Source organism: Pseudophryne corroboree, chromosome 1 (genome assembly GCF_028390025.1).
Source record: "Pseudophryne corroboree isolate aPseCor3 chromosome 1, aPseCor3.hap2, whole genome shotgun sequence".
Classification (NCBI taxonomy): Eukaryota; Metazoa; Chordata; class Amphibia; order Anura; family Myobatrachidae; genus Pseudophryne; species Pseudophryne corroboree.
Window position 1 is genome coordinate 820,916,848 of NC_086444.1, and position 25,379 is coordinate 820,942,226.

The following is a 25,379-nucleotide window of genomic DNA, read 5'->3' on the forward strand; positions in this document are numbered from 1 at the left end:
ACAGTAGTAACCTGATCGCTGCGTTGCAAAAAACGGCAGCGAGCAATCAACTCGGAATAAGGGCCTAAACAGGGTGTTTTGTCGGGTGAACCAGCATTCTCCAACTTAAGTGCACAGCGCAATGTTGTTTCCGCCGCGTTAATGGCAGAAATCAGCATCGCGTCGGGGGGTGAGAAGAAATCCTGTCGTCAGGTGTCACAGGGTGCTGTATTGAATAGCCCCATGAGCTAATTTAATCGTGCCCATTCATTTTAAACAATTTAATGTTAAATCATGATATTTGCAAATTAAGACTGCCCAATTACCCTTTCATTTTATGAGTTATTTAACACTTGAATGAGGATCAAATAAAAAACCCTGGGAGCAACTGAGAACACATATATACAGTGCATCCGGAAAGTATTCACAGCGCTTCACTTTTTCCACATTTTGTTATGTTACAGCCTTATAGGCCTTACACACTGGCCGACATCAGTCAAAGATATGAACGATCTCGTTCATAAATGAACGAGATACCGTTCATATCTTTGAGTGTGGAGGCTCCAGCGATGAACGATGCGCGGCCCCGATGTGCATGCAGGCCAATATGGATGATCTCGTCCATATTTGCCTGCACTTCAATGCAGCCGGGTGACGGGGGGAGTGAAGAAACTTCACTCCCCCCGTCACTGCCCCTCCGCCGCCGGGTCGCCCGTCGGCCATATCCGCTGTCGGGCAGCTCGGTAGCGGATCGGCCAATGTGTAGGGCCCTTTAGTCCAAAATGGAATAAATTAATTTTTCCCTCAAAATTCTACACACAATACCCCATAATGACAACTTGAAAAAAGTTTTTTTTAGATTTTTTCACATTTATTAAAAATAAAAAAACTAAGAAATCACATGTATATAAGTATTCACAGCTTTTGCCATGAAGCTCAAAATTGAGCTCAGGTGCATCCTTTTTCCACTGATCATCCTTGAGATGTTCCTACAGCTTAATTGGAGTTCACCTGTGGAAAATTCAGTTGATTGGACATGATTTGGAAAGGCACACACCTGTCTATATAAGGTCTCACACTTGACAGTGCATGTCTGAGCACAAACCAAGCATGAAGTCAAAGGAATTGTCTGTAGACCTCCAAGACAGGACTGTCTCGAGGCACAAATCTGGGGAAGGGTGCAGAAAAATATCTGCTGCTTTGAAGGTCCCAATGAGCATAGTGGCCTCCATCATCCGTAAATGGAAGAAGTTAGGAACCACCAGGAGTCTTCCTAGAGCAGGCCGGCCGTCTAAACTGAGCGATCGGGGGAGAAGGGCCCTAGTCAGGGAGGTCACCAAGAACCCGATGGTGACTCTGTCAGAGCTACAGCATTCCATGGCAGCCCACCTGGATTTTGCCAAAATGCACCTAAAGGACTCTCAGAGCATGAGAAACAAAATTCTCTGGTCTGATGAGACAAAGATTGAACTCTTTGGTGTGAATGCCAGGCGTCATGTTTGGAGTAAACCAGGCACCGCTCATCACCAGGCCAATACCATCACTACAGTGAAGTATGGTGGTGGCAGCACCATGCTGTGCAGATGTTTTTCAGTGGCAGGAAAAGGGACACTAGTCAGGATAGAGGGAAAACGAGTTTTAGGGTAAGAACTTACCCTTGTTAAAACTCTTTCTGCGAGGTACACTGGGCTCCACAAGCGCCGCCTCTTATATCACCCCGCCTCCCAGCACAGGAGCTCAGTTTAGTTAACCAGCCCAATGCAGTAGCAGGAAAAGAGACGACAACGGTTAGTAGCCACATACACCACACTCTCACGACAAGAGAAGTGTCAGCGGCTAATGCCATATCAACCCAAAGAAGCTAAGTGCGTCTGGTCCGACGGGACATCTGTCTGGCAAAATCGATGAGGGGGTCGGTTTTTGAAGGCTATGGCATAACCTCGAGTGACGACTTCCCGTACCCAGGCATCTGAAGTGGTCTTCAACCATTCCTGGGTATACCCTAGAAGCCAGCCCCCCACCCTGGGATCCCCCAGGGGAAGGCCCGCCCCGTCATGCGGCAGGCTTATCGGTCTTGGCTGCTGGCTGACGGGCAGCCCAGGCTCTTTTGGGCTTCGGCTTACCAGGTTTGGAAGTGCGGGCCTGCTTATGGTACGCCTGACCTTTTGCTTTACCTGAAGGACGAAAGGGGCGAAAGGACGTGCCTTTGGCCTTCGACACAGAAGGAGCTGTATTAGGCAGACAGGCAGTTTGGGCAGTAGCCAAGTCAGCCACTATCTTATTTAAGTCCTCCCCAAACAGAATATCCCCCTTGAAAGGGAGTACCTCCAGGGTTTTTCTAGAGTCCAGATCCACAGAGCAGGATCTCAGCCACAATATCCTGCGAGCCAGGACTGACGTAGTAGAGGCCTTGGCTGCTAGGATACCGGCATCAGAAGCCGCCTCTTTAATATAGCGAGAAGCTGTGACAATATATGGCAAGCATTGTCTAGCATGGTCAGAGGAGATTTCAGCTTCTAACTCCAAGGCCCATGCTTCAATAGCCTCTGCCGCCCATGTAGCTGCAATAGTGGGCCTTTGTGCAGCACCCATGAGGGTGTAAATCGCTTTTAGACAACCCTTGACTCATTTATTCGTAGGCTCTTTTAGAGACGTGACGGTAGTGACAGGTAGAGCTGAGGAAACCACCATCCTAGCCACATGTGAGTCTACTGGAGGAGGCGTTTCCCAATTCTTAGACAGCTCTGGCGCGAGGGGACAGCGAGCCAGCATCTTCTTTTGAGGCACAAACTTCGTACCCGGGCTTTGCCAGGGTTCCTGACGTATATCCACTAGATGGTCGGAGTGACGTAAAACTTGTTTAATCACCTTCTGACGCTTGAACCTATCTGGTTTCTTAGGAGGAACGGATGACTCGGGATCATCCATATTCTGCAGAATTAACTTAATAGCCTCCAAAAGAACAGGAACATCTACATGTGAACTACCCTTCCCATCAGTCGTATCTGAGTCAGAACCTGTGGGGTCAGTGTATGTGCTGTCTTCATCAGACGAGATGTCAGTGACAGCAGTGGATTGTGAGGAGACGAGCGCTTGCTTAGAGGACCTCTTGGACTTAGGCGAGCATTGGTCAGACTTTTTAGTAGTCAAGGACTGGTTCAACTTCTTTAATTGAGCAGTAAATCGTCCGCCCACGGCGGGTTAGCTGCAGGGACCACATACGGTTGTATCGGCATTGGGGGTCCCATAGGGGGCGTTATTTTATGAACTAGCGTATGAACTAGCGTATGCAGAAGCGTGGTAAAAGCGTCCCACGGTGGGTCAGTATGTGCCTCCGTTGCCACAGTCCCACTGGGGGGGTAAGGAGCCCCCCGAACCAGAACCCACAGCTACTATATTCTCCTCATATGTGCCTGTGGCTTCAGCAACACCAGCAGTTTGTTCCGCCCCAGAACCGTTACCCTCAGAAGCAGACATGATATAATTTGCAGTATGAGGTAACACAGTACAATTATCAGCAGCACTATATCCCAAACCCAAACCCCTGCGCAGTGTAGTCAGCACTAGCAGAGATAAAGGAGAGATATGGTGACTAAATCACAGAGAAAAAATAAGATTTTACTTACCGATAAATCTATTTCTCGTAGTCCGTAGTGGATGCTGGGGACTCCGTCAGGACCATGGGGATTAGCGGCTCCGCAGGAGACAGGGCACAAAACTAAAGCTTTAGGATCAGGTGGTGTGTACTGGCTCCTCCCCCTATGACCCTCCTCCAAGCCTCAGTTAGGATACTGTGCCCGGACGAGCGTACACAATAAGGAAGGATATTGAATCCCGGGTAAGACTCATACCAGCCACACCAATCACACCGTATAACTTGTGATCTAAACCCAGTTAACAGTATGACAAACGTAGGAGCCTCTGAACAGACGGCTCACAACAAATAACAACCCGATTTTTTTGTAACAATAACTATGTACAAGTATTGCAGACAATCCGCACTTGGGATGGGCGCCCAGCATCCACTACGGACTACGAGAAATAGATTTATCGGTAAGTAAAATCTTATTTTCTCTGACGTCCTAAGTGGATGCTGGGGACTCCGTCAGGACCATGGGGATTATACCAAAGCTCCCAAACGGGCGGGAGAGTGCGGATGACTCTGCAGCACCGAATGAGAGAACTCCAGGTCCTCTTTAGCCAGGGTATCAAATTTGTAGAATTTTACAAACGTGTTCTCCCCCGACCACGTAGCTGCTCGGCAGAGTTGTAATGCCGAGACCCCTCGGGCAGCCGCCCAGGATGAGCCCACCTTCCTTGTGGAATGGGCCTTGACAGATTTAGGCTGTGGCAGGCCTGCCACAGAATGTGTAAGTTGAATTGTGCTACAAATCCAACGAGCAATCGTCTGCTTAGAAGCAGGAGCACCCAGCTTGTTGGGTGCATACAGTACAAACAGCGAGTCAGATTTTCTGACTCCAGCCGTCCTTGAAATGTATATTTTCAATGCCCTGACAACGTCCAGCAACTTGGAATCTTCCAAATCGCTAGTAGCCGCAGGCACCACAATAGGCTGGTTCAGGTGAAACGCTGACACCACCTTAGGCAGAAACTGAGGACGCGTCCGCAGTTCTGCCCTGTCCGAATGGAAAATCAGATATGGGCTCTTATACGATAAAGCCGCCAATTCTGATACTCTCCTGGCTGAAGCCAGGGCCAGTAGCATGGTTACTTTCCATGTAAGATATTTCAAATCCACCGATTTGAGTGGCTCAAACCAATGGGATTTGAGAAACTACATTCAGGTCCCACGGAGCCACTGGGGGCACAACCGGGGGCTGTATATGTAGTACTCCTTTTACAAAAGTCTGGACTTCAGGAACTGAAGCCAATTCTTTCTGGAAGAAAATCGACAGGGCCGAAATTTGAACCTTAATGGACCCCAATTTGAGGCCCATAGACAATCCTGTTTGCAGGAAATGTAGGAATCGACCCAGTTGAAATTCCTCCGTGGGGGCCTTCCTGGCCTCACACCACACAACATATTTTCTCCAAATGCGGTGATAATGTTGTGCAGTCACCTCCTTCCTGGCTTTAACCAGTGTAGGAATGACCTCTTCTGGAATGCCTTTTTCCTTTAGAATTCGGCGTTCAACCGCCATGCCGTCAAACGCAGCCGCGGTAAGTCTTGGAATAGACACGGTCCCTGCTGAATCAGGTCCCGTCTTAGAGGTAGAGGCCACGGATTTTCCGTGAGCATCTCCTGAAGTTCCGGGTACCAAGTTCTTCTTGGCCAATCCGGAGCCACGAGTATCGTTCTTACTCCCCTTTGCCGTATAATTCTCAGTACTTTGGGTATGAGAGGCAGAGGAGGAAACACATACACTGACTGGTACACCCACGGTGTTACCAGAGCGTCCACAGCTATTGCCTGAGGGTCTCTTGACCTGGCGCAATACCTGTCCAGTTTTTTGTTGAGGCGAGACGCCATCATATCCACCTTTGGTTTTTCCCAACGGTTCACAATCATGTGGAAGACTTCTGGATGAAGTCCCCACTCTCCCGGGTGTAGATCGTGTCTGCTGAGGAAGTCTGCTTCCCAGTTGTCTACTCCCGGAATGAACACTGCTGACAGTGCTATCACATGATCTTCCGCCCAGCGAAGGATCCTTGCAGCTTCTGCCATTGCTCTCCTGCTTCTTGTGCCGCCCTGTCTGTTTACGTGGGCGACTGCCGTGATGTTGTCCGACTGGATCAACACCGGCTGACCCTGAAGCAGGGGTTTTGCCAGGCTTAGAGCATTGTAAATCGCTCTTAGCTCCAGTATATTTATATGAAGAGACATCTCCAGGCTTGACCATACTCCCTGGAAGTTTCTTCCCTGTGTGACCGCTCCCCAGCCTCTCAGACTGGCATCCGTGGTCACCAGGACCCAGTCCTGTATGCCGAATCTGCGGCCCTCTAACAGATGAGCACTCTGCAACCACCACAGAAGAGACACCCTTGTCCGTGGCGATAAGGTTATCCGCTGATGCATCTGCAGATGCGATCCGGACCATTTGTCCAGCAGATCCCACTGAAAAGTTCGTGCGTGGAATCTGCCGAATGGAATTGCTTCGTAAGAAGCCACCATCTTTCCCAGGACTCTTGTGCATTGATGCACAGACACTTTTCCTGGTTTTAGGAGGTTCCTGACAAGTTCGGATAACTCCTTGGCTTTCTCCTCCGGAAGAAACACCTTTTTCTGAACCGTGTCCAGAATCATTCCCAGGAACAGCAGACGTGTTGTCGGGGTCAACTGAGATTTTGGAAAATTCAGAATCCACCCGTGTTGTTGCAGCACTACTTGGGTTAGTGCTACTCCGTCCTCCAGCTGTTCTCTGGACCTTGCCCTTATCAGGAGATCGTCCAAGTAAGGGATAATTAATACGCCTCTTCTTCGCAGAAGAATCATCATTTCGGCCATTACCTTGGTAAAGACCCGAGGTGCCGTGGACAATCCAAACGGCAGCGTCTGAAACTGATAATGACAGTTTTGCACCACGAACCTGAGGTACCCTTGATGTGAAGGGCAAATTGGGACATGCAGGTAAGCATCCTTTATGTCCAGGGACACCATAAAGTCCCCTTCTTCCAGATTCGCTATCACTGCTCTGAGTGATTCCATCTTGAACTTGAATTTTTGTATGTACAGGTTCAAAGATTTCAGATTTAGAATAGGTCTTACCGAGCCGTCCGGCTTCGGTACCACAAATAGCGTGGAGTAATACCCCTTTCCCTGTTGTAGGAGGGGTACCTTGACTATCACCTGCTGAGAAAACAGCTTGTGAATGGCTTCCAATACCGTCGCCCTGTCTGAGGGAGACGTTGGCAAAGCAGACTTTAGGAACCGGCGAGGGGGAGACTTCTCGAATTCCAACCTGTAACCCTGAGATACTACCTGCAGGATCCAAGGGTCCACCTGTGAGCAAGCCCACTGTGCGCTGAAATTCCTGAGTCGACCCTCCACCGCTCCTGAGTCCGCTTGTACAGCCCCAGCGTCATGCTGAGGGCTTTGCAGAACCCTGGGAGGGCTTCTGTTCCTGGGCAGGGGCTGCTTGCTGCCCTCTCTTACCCCTTCCTCTGCCCCGGGGCAGATATGACTGTCCTTTTGCCCTCTTGTTCTTATAGGACCGAAAGGACTGCGGCTGAAAAGACGGTGTCTTTTTCTGTTGGGAGGGGGTCTGAGGTAAAAAGGTGGATTTTCCGGCAGTTGCCGTGGCCACCAGATCCGATAGACCTACGCCAAATAATTCTTCCCCTTTATACGGCAATACTTCCATATGTCGTTTGGAATCCGCATCACCTGACCACTGTCGCGTCCATAAACTTCTTCTGGCAGATATGGACATCGCACTTACTCTCGATGCCAGAGTGCAAATATCCCTCTGAGCATCTCGCATATAAAGAAAAGCATCCTTTAATTGCTCTATAGTCAATAAAATACTGTCCCTATCCAGGGTATCAATATTTTCAGTCAGGGAATCCGACCAGACCACCCCAGCACTGCACATCCAGGCTGAGGCGATGGCTGGTCGCAGTATAACACCAGTATGTGTGTATATACTCTTTAGGGTAGTTTCCAGCCTCCTATCAGCTGGATCCTTGAGGGCGGCCGTATCAGGAGACGGTAACGCCACTTGTTTTGATAAGCGTGTGAGCGCCTTATCCACCCTAGGGGGTGTTTCCCAGCGCGCCCTAACCTCTGGCGGGAAAGGGTATAATGCCAATAACTTTTTTGAAATTAGCACTTTTCTATCTGGGTTAACCCACGCTTCATCACATACATCATTCAATTCCTCTGATTCAGGAAAAACTACAGGTAGTTTTTTCACCCCCCACATAATACCCCTTTTTGTGGTACTTGCAGTATCAGAGATATGCAAAGCCTCCTTCATTGCCGTGATCATATAACGTGTGGCTCTACTTGAAAATACGTTTGTTTCTTCACCGTCGACACTAGATTCAGTGTCCGTGTCTGGGTCTGTGTCGACCGACTGAGGTAAAGGGCGTTTTACAGCCCCTGACGGTGTCTGAGACGCCTGGGCAGGTACCAACTGGTTTTCCGGCCGTCTCATGTCGTCAACTGATTTTTGTAATGTGCTGACATTATCACGTAATTCCATAAACAAAGCCATCCATTCCGGTGTCGACTCCCTGGGGGGTGACATCACCATTACCGGCAATTGCTCTGCCTCCACACCAACATCGTCCTCATACATGTCGACACACACGTACCGACACACAGCAGACACACAGGGAATGCTCTTATCGAAGACAGGACCCCACTAGCCCTTTGGGGAGACAGAGGGAGAGTTTGCCAGCACACACCCAAGCGCTATAATATATATGGGAACAACCTTATATAAGTGTTGTATCCTTATAGCAGCTTAATATATAAAATATCGCCATAAAAAGTGCCCCCCCTCTCTGTTTTACCCTGTTTCTGTAGTGCAGTGCAGGGGAGAGTCCTGGGAGCCTTCCTCACAGCGGAGCTGAGAAGGAAAATGGCGCTGTGTGCTGAGGAGAATAAGCCCCGCCCCCTATTCCGGCGGGCTTTTCTCCCGTAGTTTGTAATATCTGGCAGGGGTTAAATACATCCATATAGCCTCAAGGGCTATATGTGATGTATTTTTTTTAGCCATAAAAGGTATTTACATTGCTGCCCAGGGCGCCCCCAGCAGCGCCCTGCACCCTCCGTGACCGTTGGTGAGAAGTGTGTGACAAACAATGGCGCACAGCTGCAGTGCTGTGCGCTACCTTCAAGAAGACTGAAGAGCCTTCTGCCGCCGGTTTCTGGACCTTCAATCTTCAGCATCTGCAAGGGGGGTCGGCGGCGCGGCTCCGGGACGAACCCCAGGGTGAGACCTGTGTTCCGACTCCCTCTGGAGCTAATGGTGTCCAGTAGCCTAAGAAGCCAATCCATCCTGCACGCAGGTGAGTTGAACTTCTCTCCCCTAAGTCCCTCGATGCAGTGAGCCTGTTGCCAGCAGGACTCACTGAAAATAATAAACCTAAAAACTTTTTCTAAGCAGCTCCTTAAGAGAGCCACCTAGATTGCACCCTGCTCGGACGGGCACAAAAACCTAACTGAGGCTTGGAGGAGGGTCATAGGGGGAGGAGCCAGTACACACCACCTGATCCTAAAGCTTTAGTTTTGTGCCCTGTCTCCTGCGGAGCCGCTAATCCCCATGGTCCTGACGGAGTCCCCAGCATCCACTTAGGACGTCAGAGAAATACGTAATACAGTATATCTTTGTGAAAATCCTATATTAAATAACACCTGACGCACCAAGCCCCCTCAGGTTATAGAATATAGGGATAGCAAGTTGAGTGAAAAACACGAGATGGACACCACTCAGCTATCAATGCACACACAAATAGTCACAGTTTGTACAATGCAGAGGTTATTACAGACAATACACCCCATTGTCCAGACTTGTGGAGCCCAGTGTACCCCGCAGCAGAAAGATGAAGGCAGCAGACATCCTGGATGAAAACTTGCCCCAGAGCGCTCTTGACCTCAGACTGGGGTGACGGTTCATCTTTCAGCAGGACAATGATCCTAAGCACACAGCCAAGATATTAAAGGAGTGGCTTCAAGACAACTCTGTGAATGTCCTTGAGTGACCCAGCCAGAGACTAGACTTGAATCCGATTGAACATCTCTGGAGAGATCTGAAAATGGCTGTGCACTGACGCTTCCCATCCAACCTGATGGAACTTGAGAGGTGCTGCAAAGAGGAGTGGGCAAAACTGCCCAAAGATAGGTGTGCCAAACTTGTGGCATCATATTCAAAAAGACTTGAGGTTGTAATTGCTGCCAAAGGTACATAAACAAAGTACTGAGCAAAAGCTGTGAATACTTATGTACATGTGATTTCTTAGTTTTTTATTTTTAATAAACAACCAAAGATTCCTGGTGTTGTGACTGATCAGAGTTGAATGCAGCAATCCTAAAGGGTAATTGGTTATAACCCCTTAAATATAAAAGCAAAAAAAATTATAAAACAATAAGATTGCGCTTCTTCAATCTGATGTAGATTTTAATAAATTTGCAAAAATCTAAAAAAAACAAAACTTTTTTACACGTATGGGGTATTGTGTGTTGAATTTGTAGGGAAAAATTAATTTATTCCATTTTGGAATAAGGCTGTAACATAACAATGTGGAAAAAGTGAAGCACTGTAAATACTTTACGAATGCACTGTAAATATATCAATGGGAAGTGCTTGGGCTAGACTTTTTTAGGGTATAGTTCAGAAGGTCGACAATAAAAAGGTCAACAGTGTCTAGTTCGACCCTAAAATGTTGACATGCACAATGCTGCCATGTGGAAAAGGTCAACACAATAAAAAGGTTGGCACAGAAATGGTCGACATGAGTTTTTCATATTTTTTTGTGTCAAATCACATAAAACACCAGTTAGTGTACCATGCTCCCTCGCAGCTTCAGGCAAGGTTGTTGTTCCCAATCGTAGTCCAAGTGGATGGTAAAGTATGAAAAAGTTAGAAAAATTCAAAAAATGCAAAAAAAAACTTGCGTCGACCATATGTTGTGTTGACCATGTAAACCTGTTGACCTTTTGACCATGGTGTCAACCTATTGACTGTCGACCTTTTGCTTGTTGACCTGTCATCTGGATAACCTTTTTTACTGTATTTGGAAACTGAATGCATGAAGGACAAAAACACAAGCAGCAACACTAAACTTAATGGATTTGCACTGACCCACCTACTTGTAATTTAATCCAGAGATGCGTTCTTTTATAATGGTATAATAGTACACATTTTTGCAGACAATGGGCCAAATGTAATTACGCACGAGTTCGGTGGCTGTGCAGGATGCCGGCCAAATTCAGACTTTTTTTAAAGGGGCAATCACCTACAAGGCAACATTTTGCCTTGTAAGTGATTCCCTATTTAAAAAAAAAACAACGAGTTCGGTCAGTATCCCGCACAGGCATCATTACATACAGTCCTATATCACCGAATGACAATTATTTTCTGGTTTATGAAATGCACCTATTTTTATATCTTGTATTTTGTGCTACACTGCTAACAAACATAGGGGTTGTGTGAAGAAGTGGACCAGTAGAGAAGCTGCCTATATCACCTAATCAGTTCCCAGGTAGCATTTATTAATTGCATTCTGTAAAATGATCGGTACAAGCTATTGGTTTCTTTTGTCAACTTCTCCTCTGGTCCACTTATTCGCTCTCTATGCTGCTTGATACATCAACCCCTTAAGGGGGACTTCAACTGCTTGCGAAACCTTCAACCGGCCAACTCTGAGCCATGACACTTTAGGACAATGGGATCTCGCACAAAAGTGTTCTCTACCCCGTAGAGTAGAGAGCACTGTTGTGCAAAATGGGCATTCAGCGGGCCGGGCGAAGGGTGCGAGTTGGAGTGCCGTTGCCAGCGTTTAAGTGCCGCAGCAATGGCGATTTGCCCCCTTTGCTGGCAACTGAATTTACCCCTATAATGTACAATGCATTTCTTGTTGTGTGAAAATATTTTGATAAATACAACTGAAACCATAAAAACATGTTAGCTATTTCCATTATTTTTCAAGCTAATGTATTTTACATATTGTTACACTTATATATTATTAACCATTGTTTGATTTTTATTATTTAATTCCATTATTTAATTATTTACATTTTTGTGACACAATCAACTTAGCACTGTGAAACACAAATATGTACCAGACTTTGGCAGGGATTATTGCGGAAATATAAGGTTTAGATAAACAGTACACTACTTAAGACAAGCAGAATATAACTTTGTGAATTGGTTTTGTTAACAGAAACTGAAGCAAACCTGAAAACTGTCCAGTGAAGGTTCAAAATACAGTGACTGAGTATCAAGCACAATCTCTGTGAGGAACATTGGCACAGGGTCTTCTTCTACAGGAGCACCGGACAGTGGGGCCGCTACTGCAGCCTATTCAAATAAAGCAAACGTGTCATTTAAAAAGAAAAAAGTTACATAAATAACATAAAAGTGGAAACAGAGAAAACTATTTTGTAATGCTACATTAATTTGTTAGTTGTGTATTGAATTTTTTTATTCTAAATCACTGTGAAGGCCCTTATTTCAGTACTGAGAATAAGTACGACAAGCTGGTCACAGCCCCTGGAGCTCCCAGAAACGACTATGCCTTGGCCACGCCTAGCCACGCCCCTTTGCTCAGCACAGATATAACATTCTAGGGGCACTACAGGGGTGTGTGATAGCCTCCAGAAGCTGAGACCAAAAAAGATAGATCACTAGGAGTTTATGAGTTACTGGCTGTTTGAAAAAATTATATTTTCTGTTTTTAAATGAAGGAAATGGATGTGTGGGGTGTGTGCAGAAAATAGCTTGCTTACAAGTAAGTTTTTTGTCATTTTTGCCACAGTGTTATATAGGTCAGAAATCTTTAAACCAGGAAAGGTATGATAGATTGATTTACTTAATGTTGCATTGTAAAGATATTGCAATGATGTCACTTGTTTCAGAACTGCTTAGCGACTCTTAATTATTTATAATTTCATTTATTTTTGTTATTTTCATCTACATTTTTATATGAGCTACTGTAGTAATACTGATTGGTAAAAGTAGGGTAATAATGGGGGGTTGTGTATGAAATCCCATAGCAGAATCCTGACGGACAGAATCCCGATGGATCGTACTACCCCTAACCCACCACTACTGCAGCCTAACCCTAACCTCCCCCTCCTGCAGCCTAGCCCTAACCATCCTCTCACGCAGCCTAACCCTCCCACAGCCTAACCCTAACCTCCCCCTCCTGCAGCCTATCCCTAACCATCCTCTCACGCAGCCTAACCCTCCCACAGCCTAACCCTAACCTCCCCCTCCTGCAGCCTAGCCCTAACCATCCTCTCACGCAGCCTAACCCTCCCACAGCCTAACCCTAACCTCCCCCTCCTGCAGCCTATCCCTAACCATCCTCTCACGCAGCCTAACCCTCCCACAGCCTAACCCTAACCTCCCCCTCCTGTAGCCTATCCCTAACCATCCTCTCACGCAGCCTAACCCTCCCACAGCCTAACCCTAACCGCCCCCTCCTGCAGCCTAACCCTAACCTCCCCCCTTCCACATTCTAACCCTAACCTCTACCACCCCTCTTGCAGCCTAACACTAACCATCCACTCCCGCAGTCTAACGCCCCCCCCCCCCCCCCATCCCTACAGAAGCCTAACCCTAACCTCCTCCACCCCTGCAGTTTAACCATAATCTTCCTTCTAGTGCGCCTGACACTAATGCCAACCCCAGTACTTGACTCCAGGATCTGTCAGGATTCTGACCATCGGGATCCCGTTGTCGGTCTTCTAAATCCAAATGTCGGGATTTTGACTACATTCCATATTGGGTTAGCAACTTTAAAATCATGACAATTTAAGATTCACATTGTTTTTAGTGAGAGCTGTCATTTGAAGAGATGAAATATAAGTTATATGAATCTTCATTTTAGCTTTTATATATAAATGTTGCTGAAAAATGACCTGGCTGCAGCCCACTGTATTCCTACATAAATTAAAAATGTAACTGTATGCTATAAAGCATTCGGTGCCAATCACATTACAGTGATCTCAATTTGGCAAGGTAAAGCTGTTTAGCATTTAATAGTGTAGCAATCTATGCTTTCGATTTTAATGGAATTAAACTGTTCTCTCTCTTCATGATGTCTTCATTAATATCCCAGACCTGACTGAGTTGCTACAGCTGCAGGAAGATTTGGGCAACTTTCCAAAGAGAATTAAGAAAACTTTTATATAGGTAAGTTTAAATGAAAAAGTCAAGGATAGGATCTGATGAGTCATATTCCATTGCATAAGCAAATGAATGGCCTACCCAACAGATCTGATCACAGCAGCAAATTTGTTAGCAGATGGGCAAAACCAAGGTGGTCATTCCAAGTTGATCGCAGCAGCAATTTTGTTAGCAGTTGGGCAAAACCATGTGCACTGCAGGAGGGGCAGATATAACATGTGCAGAGAGAGTTAGATTTGGGTGGGGCAGAGCCGGCCATAGGCATAGGCAAACTAGGCAATTGCCTAGGGCATTTGATATGCCTAGGGGCATCAGCAGCTTCTACTGATTAAAATGATATGCGGCATGCCTATATTCTGTGTGTAGCATTTCATATGCAGATACAGCCACAGTCTCACACGGTATATAGGCATGCCGCATATCATTTTAATCAGCAGAAGCTGCTTGTGCATCCTAGCTACATAGCAATGCAAATATGATGCATTTTAATAAAGAAAAAAGGTGCCCGACGTTAGCACTGAGGCAAGAGTTATGAGGACACATCTGTATCCAAGCAAAGGCAGAGGTCACAGTGTTAGTGGTTGTGTGAGTGCTGTGTGCATGTGAGTGGGTTGGTTGTGCAGTAGTGTTCAGAATATGTGTAAGGAGCATTATGTGTGTCATGTAAAAATGCATTAATGTGCAACATATGTGTAAAAGGCCACTATGTGTGTCATTATGTGTATAAGGGCATTAATAATGTGCGGCATATGTGTAACAGGGTACTACTGTATGTGTGTCATTATGTGTATAGGGGCACTAATAATGTGCAGCAAATGTGTAGGGGGCACTATGTGTGTCATTATGTGTATGAGGGCATTAATAATGTGCGACATATGTGTAAGGGACATTATGTGTAAAAGGGCATTAATAAAAGTTTTCATAATGTGTAAGATGCATTATGTTTATAAGGACATTAATGATGTGTCTCATATGTGTAAGAGGCATTACTGTGTGGAATTATGTGTATAAATGCATTACTAATGTGTGGCATTGTGTGTAATAAGGTGCTCTGTTATGTGGTGTTGCATTTAGAAAGGGCACTACTGTGTTGTCTACTGTGAATAAAGAGCAATAGGGTGTGGTGTAATTTAAATAAGGAGCAATTCAGTGTGATGTAATGTGAATAAGGGACTCTACTGCGAGGAGTAACGTTTATAAGGTAAAGTGATACTACTGTGGGATGTAATGTGAATTATGGACACTATCGCATGATCAAATGTGAATAAAGTTGCAGTACTGTGTGGCGTAATTTGAATTGGGGATACTATTGTGTGGCCATGCCCCTTGCCAGCAAAAACACACCCCTTTTTGGGCTGTGCGACAAATGTGCGAACTGTTCCTATTTAAAATATAAGGGGTACAAACACCAAAATAAGGACTGTTATGGGTGAGGGGTGATGGTGCTGGGAAAGAGGTGCAAGGTCAGAGGCGGAACCAGCGGTGGTGCTAGAGGGCACCAGCCAAAATCTTGCCTAGGGCATCACATAGGTTAGGGCCGGCTCTGGGGTGGGGTGTGTTCAAACTGGAATATAGATTGCAGTGTAAGAATAAAGCAGCCAGTATTTACCCTGCATAGAAACAAAATAACCCACCAAAATGTAACTCTCTCTGCAAATGTTATATCTGCTCCCCCTGCAGTGCACATGGTTTTGCTCAATTGCTAACAAACTTGCTGCTGCGATCAACTCTGAATTACCCCCCATGTGCACTGCAGGGGCTGGGGCAGTTATAACGTGCAGAGAGTCAGATTTGGGTAGGTTATATTGTTTCTGTGCAGGGTAAATACTGGCTGCTGAAAAGTTCATATATAAAACTTTCAGGGATTTCATATGGAAGTCTTAACTTCCTCGGATTGGTCTATTAAAGTGGCAACAATCTCAAGCTATCATAATTAAGAATCAGGAAAATAGGGAACCGTACATGTATTTATAGGACCTAATTACAGAAAACATATAGAGAGGTAAATGTAAAGTCTACAAATTGCAAGCAACAGTGACATTTTGATTATTAAACCAGATTGGTTTAAATCTATCGGCTAAATCGTCAAAATCTTGTCTGCAACTCGCTGGATAAGGAGATTTATGGTAGATTTACCATGGTTAAATCTCTTTCTGCGAGGTACACTGGGTTCCTGAGTACACAGTAGAATACACTTAACGGTAAATACTGTGCAGCACTATATATGAGACCCTGGCGCACCTAGTCCTAGGGTACAGAATACAGTGATAGATACAGCTGGGATACACTAAAAGTGAAATCCACACGGCAGATACAGGCACACACAGTCACAGTGACAATGCAGATAATTATTTTAGTCAGACAATAAAACTGCACTGGATTAGTAAATATATATATATATATATAACAAATCGCGGTCCGAGACCGGATGTACAGTATATATCATAATACTCGTACAATATATTCTGGTAGAGGTACACATGTTCTTAACTAACGCAGTCTTAAAATGACATGTAGAATACTTAAGTGTCTGTAGAATCACAGCGCTGATAAATCAGGCGGATTTACAGAGGAGACCTTGCCCTGCAGTCCCGGAGACCTGTCGCAGCTACTGTGAGAAGATGGCGCCCAGCGTCTCAGTCAGGGAGTGAGGGAGAGGGTAAGGCAGCTCCAGGGCGGGAACACCAGCAGTAGATGGCGCCTGGAGCTTGGGGAGGGGCTACAGGTCAAGTGCCTTTTTCCCTATGCTGGTCCTCGTCACCGGGTACTATGGAGCCTTATTAAAGTGGATATTTTACTATCCGACCTGTGCTCCCATGCCCTGGTGGATATAGTGGGGTCCCTGCTCTGTCACAGTGTACACGCCAGCGTCACGGTTCGTCTCCTTAAACCGCGTCCGGAATGCGATTTAATGGCGGGTCCCGCCTGGGGGACCCTCTTACCTCCTCCCTTAGTAGCAGCCACGCGATCCACCTAGGCACACCACCACGCGGTGGTGTACCTAGGAACCGGAGCATCTCCGCCGCAAGTACCCGGGAACAGAGCCAGCGGGAGTATACGACGCCGCTGGGGAGGTGATGGAGCCACAGCACAGTATGTCACACTGACATATGAAGTGCTGCAGCCCTTGAAGTCTTCAAAAAAGCTTTTTCAGGGCTGCTTAGCGCAGCCTCCCTGTTAAGTGAACTGCTTCATGCAGGAACCAACTCTAAAAACTGAGCTCACAGTTCCTGGAGGCGGGGTTATAGAGGAGGCCCCGCAATGCATCCTGGGACAGTCTAAAGCTTTAGCCTGTTGGTGCCTCTGAATCAAGATCCATCTCTATAACCCAATGTATTCCCTGTGGAACACAAAAATAAGAATTTACTTACCGATAATTCTATTTCTCATAGTCCGTAGTGGATGCTGGGGACTCCGTAAGGACCATGGGGAATAGCGGCTCCGCAGGAGACTGGGCACATCTAAAGAAAGCTTTAGGACTATCTGGTGTGCACTGGCTCCTCCCCCTATGACCCTCCTCCAAGCCTCAGTTAGGATACTGTGCCCGGACGAGCGTACACAATAAGGAAGGATTTTGAATCCCGGGTAAGACTCATACCAGCCACACCAATCACACCGTATAACCTGTGATCTGAACCCAGTTAACAGCATGATAACAGAGGAGCCTCTGAAAGATGGCTCACAACAATAATAACCCGATTTTTGTAACAATAACTATGTACAAGTATTGCAGACAATCCGCACTTGGGATGGGCGCCCAGCATCCACTACGGACTATGAGAAATAGAATTATCGGTAAGTAAATTCTTATTTTCTCTAACGTCCTAAGTGGATGCTGGGGACTCCGTAAGGACCATGGGGATTATACCAAAGCTCCCAAACGGGCGGGAGAGTGCGGATGACTCTGCAGCACCAAATGAGAGAACTCCAGGTCCTCCTCAGCCAGGATATCAATTTTGTAGAATTTTACAAACGTATTTGCTCCTGACCAAGTAGCTGCTCGGCAAAGTTGTAAAGCCGAGACCCCTCGGGCAGCCGCCCAAGATGAGCCCACCTTCCTTGTGGAGTGGGCATTTACAGATTTTTGGCTGTGGCAGGCCTGCCACAGAATGTGCAAGCTGAATTGTACTACAAATCCAACGAGCAATAGTCTGCTTAGAAGCAGGAGCACCCAGCTTGTTGGGTGCACACAGGATAAACAGCGAGTCAGATTTCCTGACTCCAGCCGTCCTGGAAACATATATTTTCAGGGCACTGACAACGTCTAGCAACTTGGAGGCCTCCAAGTCCCTAGTAGCCGCAGGCACCACCAATAGGTTGGTTCAGGTGAGACGCTGAAACCACCTTGGGGAGAAACTGAGGACGAGTCCTCAATTCCGCCCTGTCCGAATGGAAAATCAGATAAGGGCTTTTTCAGGATAAAGCCGCCAATTCTGACACGCGCCTGGCCCAGGCCAGGGCCAACAGCATGACCACTTTCCATGTGAGATATTTTAACTCCACAGATTTAAGTGGTTCAAACCAATGTGACTTTTGGAACCCAAAACTACATTGAGATCCCAAAGTGCCACTGGAGGCACAAAAGGAGGCTGTATATGCAGTACCCCTTTTACAAACGTCTGAACTTCAGGGACTGAAGCTAGTTCTTTTTGGAAGAAAATTGACAGGGCCGAAATTTGAACCTTAATGGACCCCAATTTCAGGCCCATAGACACTCCTGTTTGCAGGAAATGTAGGAATCGACCCAGTTGAATTTCCTCCGTCGGGCCTTACTGGCCTCGCACCACGCAACATATTTTCGCCAATTGCGGTGATAATGTTTTTGCGGTTACATCCTTCCTGGCTTTGATCAGGATAGGGATGACTTCATCCGGAATGCCTTTTTTCCTTCAGGATCCGGCGTTCAACCGCCATGCCGTCAAACGCAGCCGCGGTAAGTCTTGGAACAGACAGGGTCCTTGCTGGAGCAGGTCCCTTCTTAGAGGTAGAGGCCACGGATCCTCCGTGAGCATCTCTTGAAGTTCGGTTACCAAGTCCTTCTTGGCCAATCCGGAACCACGAATATAGTGCTTACTCCTCTCCATCTTATCAATCTCAGTACCTTGGGTATGAGAGGCAGAGGAGGGAACACATACCCTGACTGGTACATCCACGGTGTTACCAGAGCGTCTACAGCTTATTGCCTGAGGGTCCCTGGACCTGGCGCAATACCTGTCGAGTTTTTAATCATGTGGAAGACTTCTGGGTGAAGTCCCCACTCTCCCGGGTGGAGGTCGTGCTGAGGAAGTCTGCTTCCCAGTTGTCCACTCCCGGAATGAATACTGCTGACAGTGCTATCACATGATTTTCCGCCCAGCGAAGAATCCTTGCAGCTTCTGCCATTGCCCTCCTGCTTCTTGTGCCACCCTGTCTGTTTACGTGGGTGACTGCCGTGATGTTGTCCGACTGGATCAACACCGGCTGACCTTGAAGCAGAGGTCTTGCTAAGCTTAGAGCATTGTAAATGTCCCTTAGCTTCAGGATATTTATGTGAAGTGATGTCTCCAGGCTTGACCATAAGCCCTGGATTCTCCTTCCCTGTGTGACTGCTCCCCAGCCTCGCAGGCTGGCATCCGTGGTCACCAGGACCCAGTCCTGAATGCCTAATCTGCGGCCCTCTAGAAGATGAGCACTCTGCAACCACCACAGGAGGGACACCCTTGTCCTTGGTGACAGGGTTATGCGCTGATGCATCTGAAGATGCGATCCGGACCATTTGTCCAGCAGGTCCCACTGGAAAGTTCTTGCGTGGAATCTGCCGAATGGGATTGCTTCGTAGGAAGCCACCATTTTACCCAGAACCCTTGTGCATTGATGCACTGAGACTTGGCTCGGTTTTAGGAGGTTCCTGACTAGCTCGGATAACTCCCTGGCTTTCTCCTCCGGGAGAAACACCTTTTTCTGGACTGTGTCCAGGATCATCCCTAGGAACAGAAGACACGTCGTCGGAACCAGGTGCGATTTTGGAATATTGAGAATCCAATCGTGCTGCCGCAACACTACCTGAGATAGTGCTACACCGACCTCCAACTGTTCCCTGGATCTTACCCTTATCAGGGAATTGTCCAAGGAAGGGATAACTAAAATTCACTTCCTTCGAAGGAATATCATCATTTCGGCCATTACCTTGGTAAAGACCCGGGGTGCCGTGTACCATCCATACGGCAGCGTCTGAACTGATAGTGACAGTTCTGTACCATAAACCTGAGGTACCCTTGGTGAGAAGGGTAAATTTTGACATGAAGGTAAGCATCCTTGATGTCCCGAGACATCATGTAGTCCCCTTCTTCCAGGTTCGCAATCACTGCTCTGAGTGACTCAATCTTGAATTTGAACCTCTGTACGTAAGTGTTCAAAGATTTTAGATTTAGAATCGGTCTCACCGAGCCGTCCGGCTTCGGTACCACAACAGTGTGGAATAATACCCCGTTCCCTGTTGCAGGAGGGGTATCTTGATTATCACCTGCTGGGAATACAGCTTGTGAATGGCTTCCAAAACTGTCTCCCTGTCAGAAGGAGACATCGGTAAAGCCGACTTTAGGAAACGGCGAGGGGGAGACGTCTCGAATTCTAATTTGTACCCCTGAGATATCACCTGAAGGATCCAGGGGTCTACTTGCGAGTGAGCCCACTGCGCGCTGAAATTCATTGAGACGGGCCCCCCACCGTGCCTGATTCTGCTTGTAAAGCCCCAGCGTATACTGAGGGCTTGGCAGAGGCGGGAGAGGGTTTCTGTTCCTGGGAACTGGCTGATTTCTGCAGCCTTTTTCCTCTCCCTCTGTCACGGGGCAGAAATGAGGAACCTTTTGCCCGCTTGTCCACGAAAAGACTGCGCCTGATAATACGGCGTCTTCTCATGTTGAGAGGCGACCTGGGGTACAAACGTGGAATTCCCAGCTGTTGCCGTGGCCACCAGGTCTGAAAGAACGACCCTAAATAACTCCTCCCTTAATAAAGCAATACTTCCAAATGCCGTTTGGAATACGCATCACCTGACCACTGACGTGTCCATAACCCTCTACTGGTAGAAATGGACAACGCGCTTAGACTTGATGCCAGTCGGCAAATATTCCGCTGTGCATCACGCATATATAAAAATGCATCTTTTAAATGCTCTATAGGCAAAAATATACTGTCCCTATCTAGGGTATCAATATTTTCAGTCAGGGAATCCGACCACGCCAACCCAGCACTGCACATCCAGGCTGAGGCGATTGCTGGTCGCAGTATAACACCAGTATGTGTGTAAATACCTTTTAGGATACCCTCCTGCTTTCTATCAGCAGGATCCTTAAGGGGGGCCATCTCAGGCGAAGGTAGAGCCCTTACAAGCGTGTGAGCGCTTTATCCCCCCTAGGGGGTGTTTCCCAACGCACCCTAACCTCTGGCGGGAAAGGATATAATGCCAATAACATTTTAGAAATTATCCGTTGTTATCGGGGGAAACCCACGCATCATCACACACCTCATTTAATTTCTCAGATTCAGGAAAACTACAGGTAGTTTTTCCTCACCGAACATAATACCCCTTTTTTTGGTGGTACTCGTATTATCAGAAATGTGTAAAACATTTTTCATTGCCTCAATCATGTAACGTGTGGCCCTACTGGAAGTGACATTCGTCTCTTCACCGTCGACACTGGAGTCAGTATCCGTGTCGGCGTCTATATCTGCCATCTGAGGTAACGGGCGCTTTAGAGCCCCTGACGGCCTATGAGACGTCTGGACAGGCACAAGCTGAAAAGCCGGCTGTCTCATGTCAACCACTGTCTTTTATACAGAGCTGACACTGTCACGTAATTCCTTCCAACAGTTCATCCACTCAGGTGTCGACCCCCTAGGGGGTGACATCACTATTACAGGCAATCTGCTCCGTCTCCACATCATTTTTCTCCTCATACATGTCGACACAAAAGTACCGACATACAGCACACACACAGGGAATGCTCTGATAGAGGACAGGACCCCACTAGCCCTTTGGGGAGACAGAGGGAGAGTTTGCCAGCACACACCAGAGCGCTATATATATACAGGGATAACCTTATATAAGTGTTTTTCCCCTTATAGCTGCTGTATAGTTAATACTGCGCCCAATTAGTGCCCCCCTCTCTTTTTTTAACCCTTTCTGTAGTGTAGTGACTGCAGGGGAGAGACAGGGAGCTTCCCTCCAACGGAGCTGTGAGGGAAAATGGCGCCAGTGTGCTGAGGAGATAGGCTCCGCCCCTTTTTCGCGGACTTTTCTCCTGCTTTTTTATGGATTCTGGCAGGGGTTAAATGCATCCATATAGCCCAGGAGCTATATGTGATGCATTTTTTTTGCCATCCAAGGTGTTTTTATTGCGTCTCAGGGCGCCCCCCCCCCAGCGCCCTGCACCCTCAGTGACCGAAGTGTGAAGTGTGCTGAGAGCAATGGCGCACAGCTGCAGTGCTGTGCGCTACCTTGTTGAAGACAGGACGTCTTCTGCCGCCGATTTTCCGGACCTCTTCTGCCTTCTGGCTCTGTAAGGGGGCCGGCGGCGCGGCTCTGGGACCCATCCAAGCTGGGCCTGTGATCGTCCCTCTGGAGCTAATGTCCAGTAGCCTAAGAAGCCCAATCCACTCTGCACGCAGGTGAGTTCGCTTCTTCTCCCCTTAGTCCCTCGATGCAGTGAGCCTGTTGCCAGCAGGTCTCACTGAAAATAAAAAACCTAATCTAAAACTTTCACTAAGAAGCTCAGGAGAGCCCCTAGTGTGCACCCTTCTCGTTCGGGCACAGAGATCTAACTGAGGCTTGGAGGAGGGTCATAGGGGGAGGAGCCAGTGCACACCAGATAGTCCTAAAGCTTTCTTTAGATGTGCCCAGTCTCCTGCGGAGCCGCTATTCCCCATGGTCCTTACGGAGTCCCCAGCATCCACTTAGGACGTTAGAGAAATTACATTTACCCTTATACAGCACTTCTTGTCCACATATCCTGAGCAAGAACTAGCGGGTCTATATAGTCCATATCAGTAGAAAATATAGTGCATATCGCACCATGGGGGATAATTCCAAGTTGATCGCAGCAGGAATTTTGTTAGCAGTTGGGCAAAACCATGTGTACTGCAGGGGAGGCAGATATAACATGTGCAGAAAGAGTTAGATTTGGATGGGTTATTTTGTTTCTGTGCAATGTAAATACTGGCTGCTTTATTTTTACACTGCAAATTAGATTGCAGATTGAACACACCCAAATCTAACTCTCTCTGCACATGTTAAATCTGCCTCCCCTGCAGTGCACATGGTTTTGCCCGACTGCTAACAGAATTCCTGCTGCGATCAATTTGGAATTACCCCCCATGTGTATACAGCTTGTGATGCCGATGCGCGATCGGCATCGCAAGGAAAAATAGACTGTGCAGGCAGGACAATATTGACTATATCAGAGGTTCATGCCTCCGTCCACAATATAGTCAATATCGGCCGTTAGCCTGCTTCTCACCGTGTGTATGCGGTTATAGAGCTGTGCCATTCACAAAAATATATATTTTGGGGGAAATTTGATAGCTGGACTGCCTTATTTAGAAATAGGTGTAGAGAGTGCGTTTGAAGCTTTAGGAGGGGATGTAATAGGGGGTTGGTAATGCGGCCGCTGGTCACCATACCAACGTCGGGAACCCGGAATTGTGATGCCACGAGTGGGAATAGTTCCTGTTAGTCATCATGCCGACTGCAGGGATTGTGAGGGGGCGGGATGTAGGTGCCAGTAATGTGACCGGCGGTCTTCTGACCACCGGTCACATAATTACATCCCGTAATAGGGTGTGAGACTTAGAAAGTGGGAGATTTGAGGAGATTTTTCCTGTCTTTTTTTTTTTAAAGTGGCAATCATTTACATGGCAAAAGCAGGTTGATTTTACATTCCCCCTTTGGTGAGAGAAGGGTAGTCTGTTTGTGGATGGATAGCAACATCGAAGGAGGTCAGGGAATTCAGGAGGGTGGGAAGACGATAAGACTAGTCCTAATAATGTTACGTTTAATATGTATATGAATTAAAAAAAGAATGTTCAAACCATAAGGTTGAACTTTTTCCAAAGTAATATTTTTAACTGACTTTACCTTTTTGCCTTTTGCGTCTTGCTTTACTTCAGTATTCCAAGCTTGTATTACTGCATCAGAAGGTGTAGATTTCATCTTTTCCACCAGGTAGTTCAACAAAGATGAAACTGAGTTCACTGCCAGTATATGCATGGTGTTCACTATCAAGTAATCAGCTAATCGAATAAAGCTTGTAAAAGAAAACAGGATTTTTTTCACTTTTTATGACGCTCAAAACGATCCTGAAATCAACAACTACAGTATGCTAATTATTTTTGTAAAAGTACATTTTTTACTTTTCTTATCCTTTCAACTCTTACTTTATTACCCTTATCCTATTTAGTTGTGGTCTTATAATGGTCACATGAATGTCAATATCTTTTGCATTATCACTGCAGTAGGACCAGCCCATAAGTCCAATAGTGAAGACAACTATAACATATTTCAAAGAAACGCAAACCAATATGACGTTTTACTAATTTTCTCCCACACACTCATTCATATATTTTAGCTGCCCAAACCCTCCACATACCTTGCCATAAAATCTCTTAAAACACACAAACATGACACATAACATGATCACTTTACAGGCTATCCAATTAGATCGCCCGTAAGAAAAAACAATTCTCATTAAAACACACAGTAAAACCTGTGTGTTTTCGGAGGCCACAGCCCCGTTTTCACATGAAAATGGGGCTGCTTTCAGGATTTGGTTTCGCCTGCCGGAGGCAGATGAAACAAATTCCCTGATAAGCCTCGTCTCGCGCCAGCTTATTGGGGCTAATTGGCTAGCCCTCAGCGAGACAATTAGCAGCAGTAATTTACAGCGGCTAATTGGATACTGCGCGATGTCTGTGCCATACTGTAAAATATAAATGATGCTTAAATCAGCATTATTTTAGGAACAAAAACCATTTTACATTTAACAAAAGGGGGTGGCACTAAGGTGTTTATAGGCAGGAATTCAGAAGTATCCTTATTTTGTCTTTTCCGTGTACAATAACTCATCAAGCAATCTAAAACTTAATTTTTGCATTACTACATGGCAATATTGGCAATTTGGGTGTGGTATAAAAGATAGACAGTGTCTAGTTAGACAGTCAATAGATAGACACCATATGTTAGACAGACATTAGGTCGACAGGGTCAAAAGGTCGACAGGGTCAAAAGGTCGACATGGAAAAGGTAGACAGTACAAAAGGTCGACAGGGTCAAAAGGTCGACATGAAAATAGTCGACATAAAAAAGGTAGACACCATGTTTTTTGCATTTTTGTGGTTTGTGTGGATAGTTTTGTCATCTGGGACCCCCAATTGTAGAAAGGTAAACCCTCACGGGGCTCGCTTCGCTCGCCACGCTTCGGGCTCGCTGCGCTCACCACAAGGTTTATAACCAACTCTATGCCGACATGGATAGAGAAGGTATGAAATGTCCAAAAACATGTTAAATTTAAAAAAAAAGTCTATCTTTTTTATGTCGACCATTTT

General features: G+C 46.5%; 1 protein-coding gene and 1 long non-coding RNA gene across 3 annotated transcripts in view; one reads left to right on the forward strand and one right to left on the reverse strand.

Moving 5' to 3' along the window:
* Positions 1 to 13,708, forward strand: part of LOC134911276 (uncharacterized) — a 69,923-nt gene extending 56,215 nt beyond the window's left edge. For both annotated transcript variants that reach the window (XR_010176444.1, XR_010176449.1), the window contains one exon: positions 11,830 to 13,708. This is a non-coding gene — a long non-coding RNA (uncharacterized LOC134911276). The remainder of the gene's footprint in view (positions 1 to 11,829) is intronic.
* Positions 1 to 25,379, reverse strand: part of DNAH6 (dynein axonemal heavy chain 6) — a 679,574-nt gene that overhangs the window by 568,308 nt on the left and 85,887 nt on the right. The window contains exons 9-10 of the mRNA XM_063919567.1: positions 23,914 to 24,082; positions 11,844 to 11,966 (exon numbers count right to left, since the gene is read on the reverse strand). Coding sequence (XP_063775637.1) covers positions 11,844 to 11,966; positions 23,914 to 24,082 — 292 coding nt within the window. The remainder of the gene's footprint in view (positions 1 to 11,843; positions 11,967 to 23,913; positions 24,083 to 25,379) is intronic.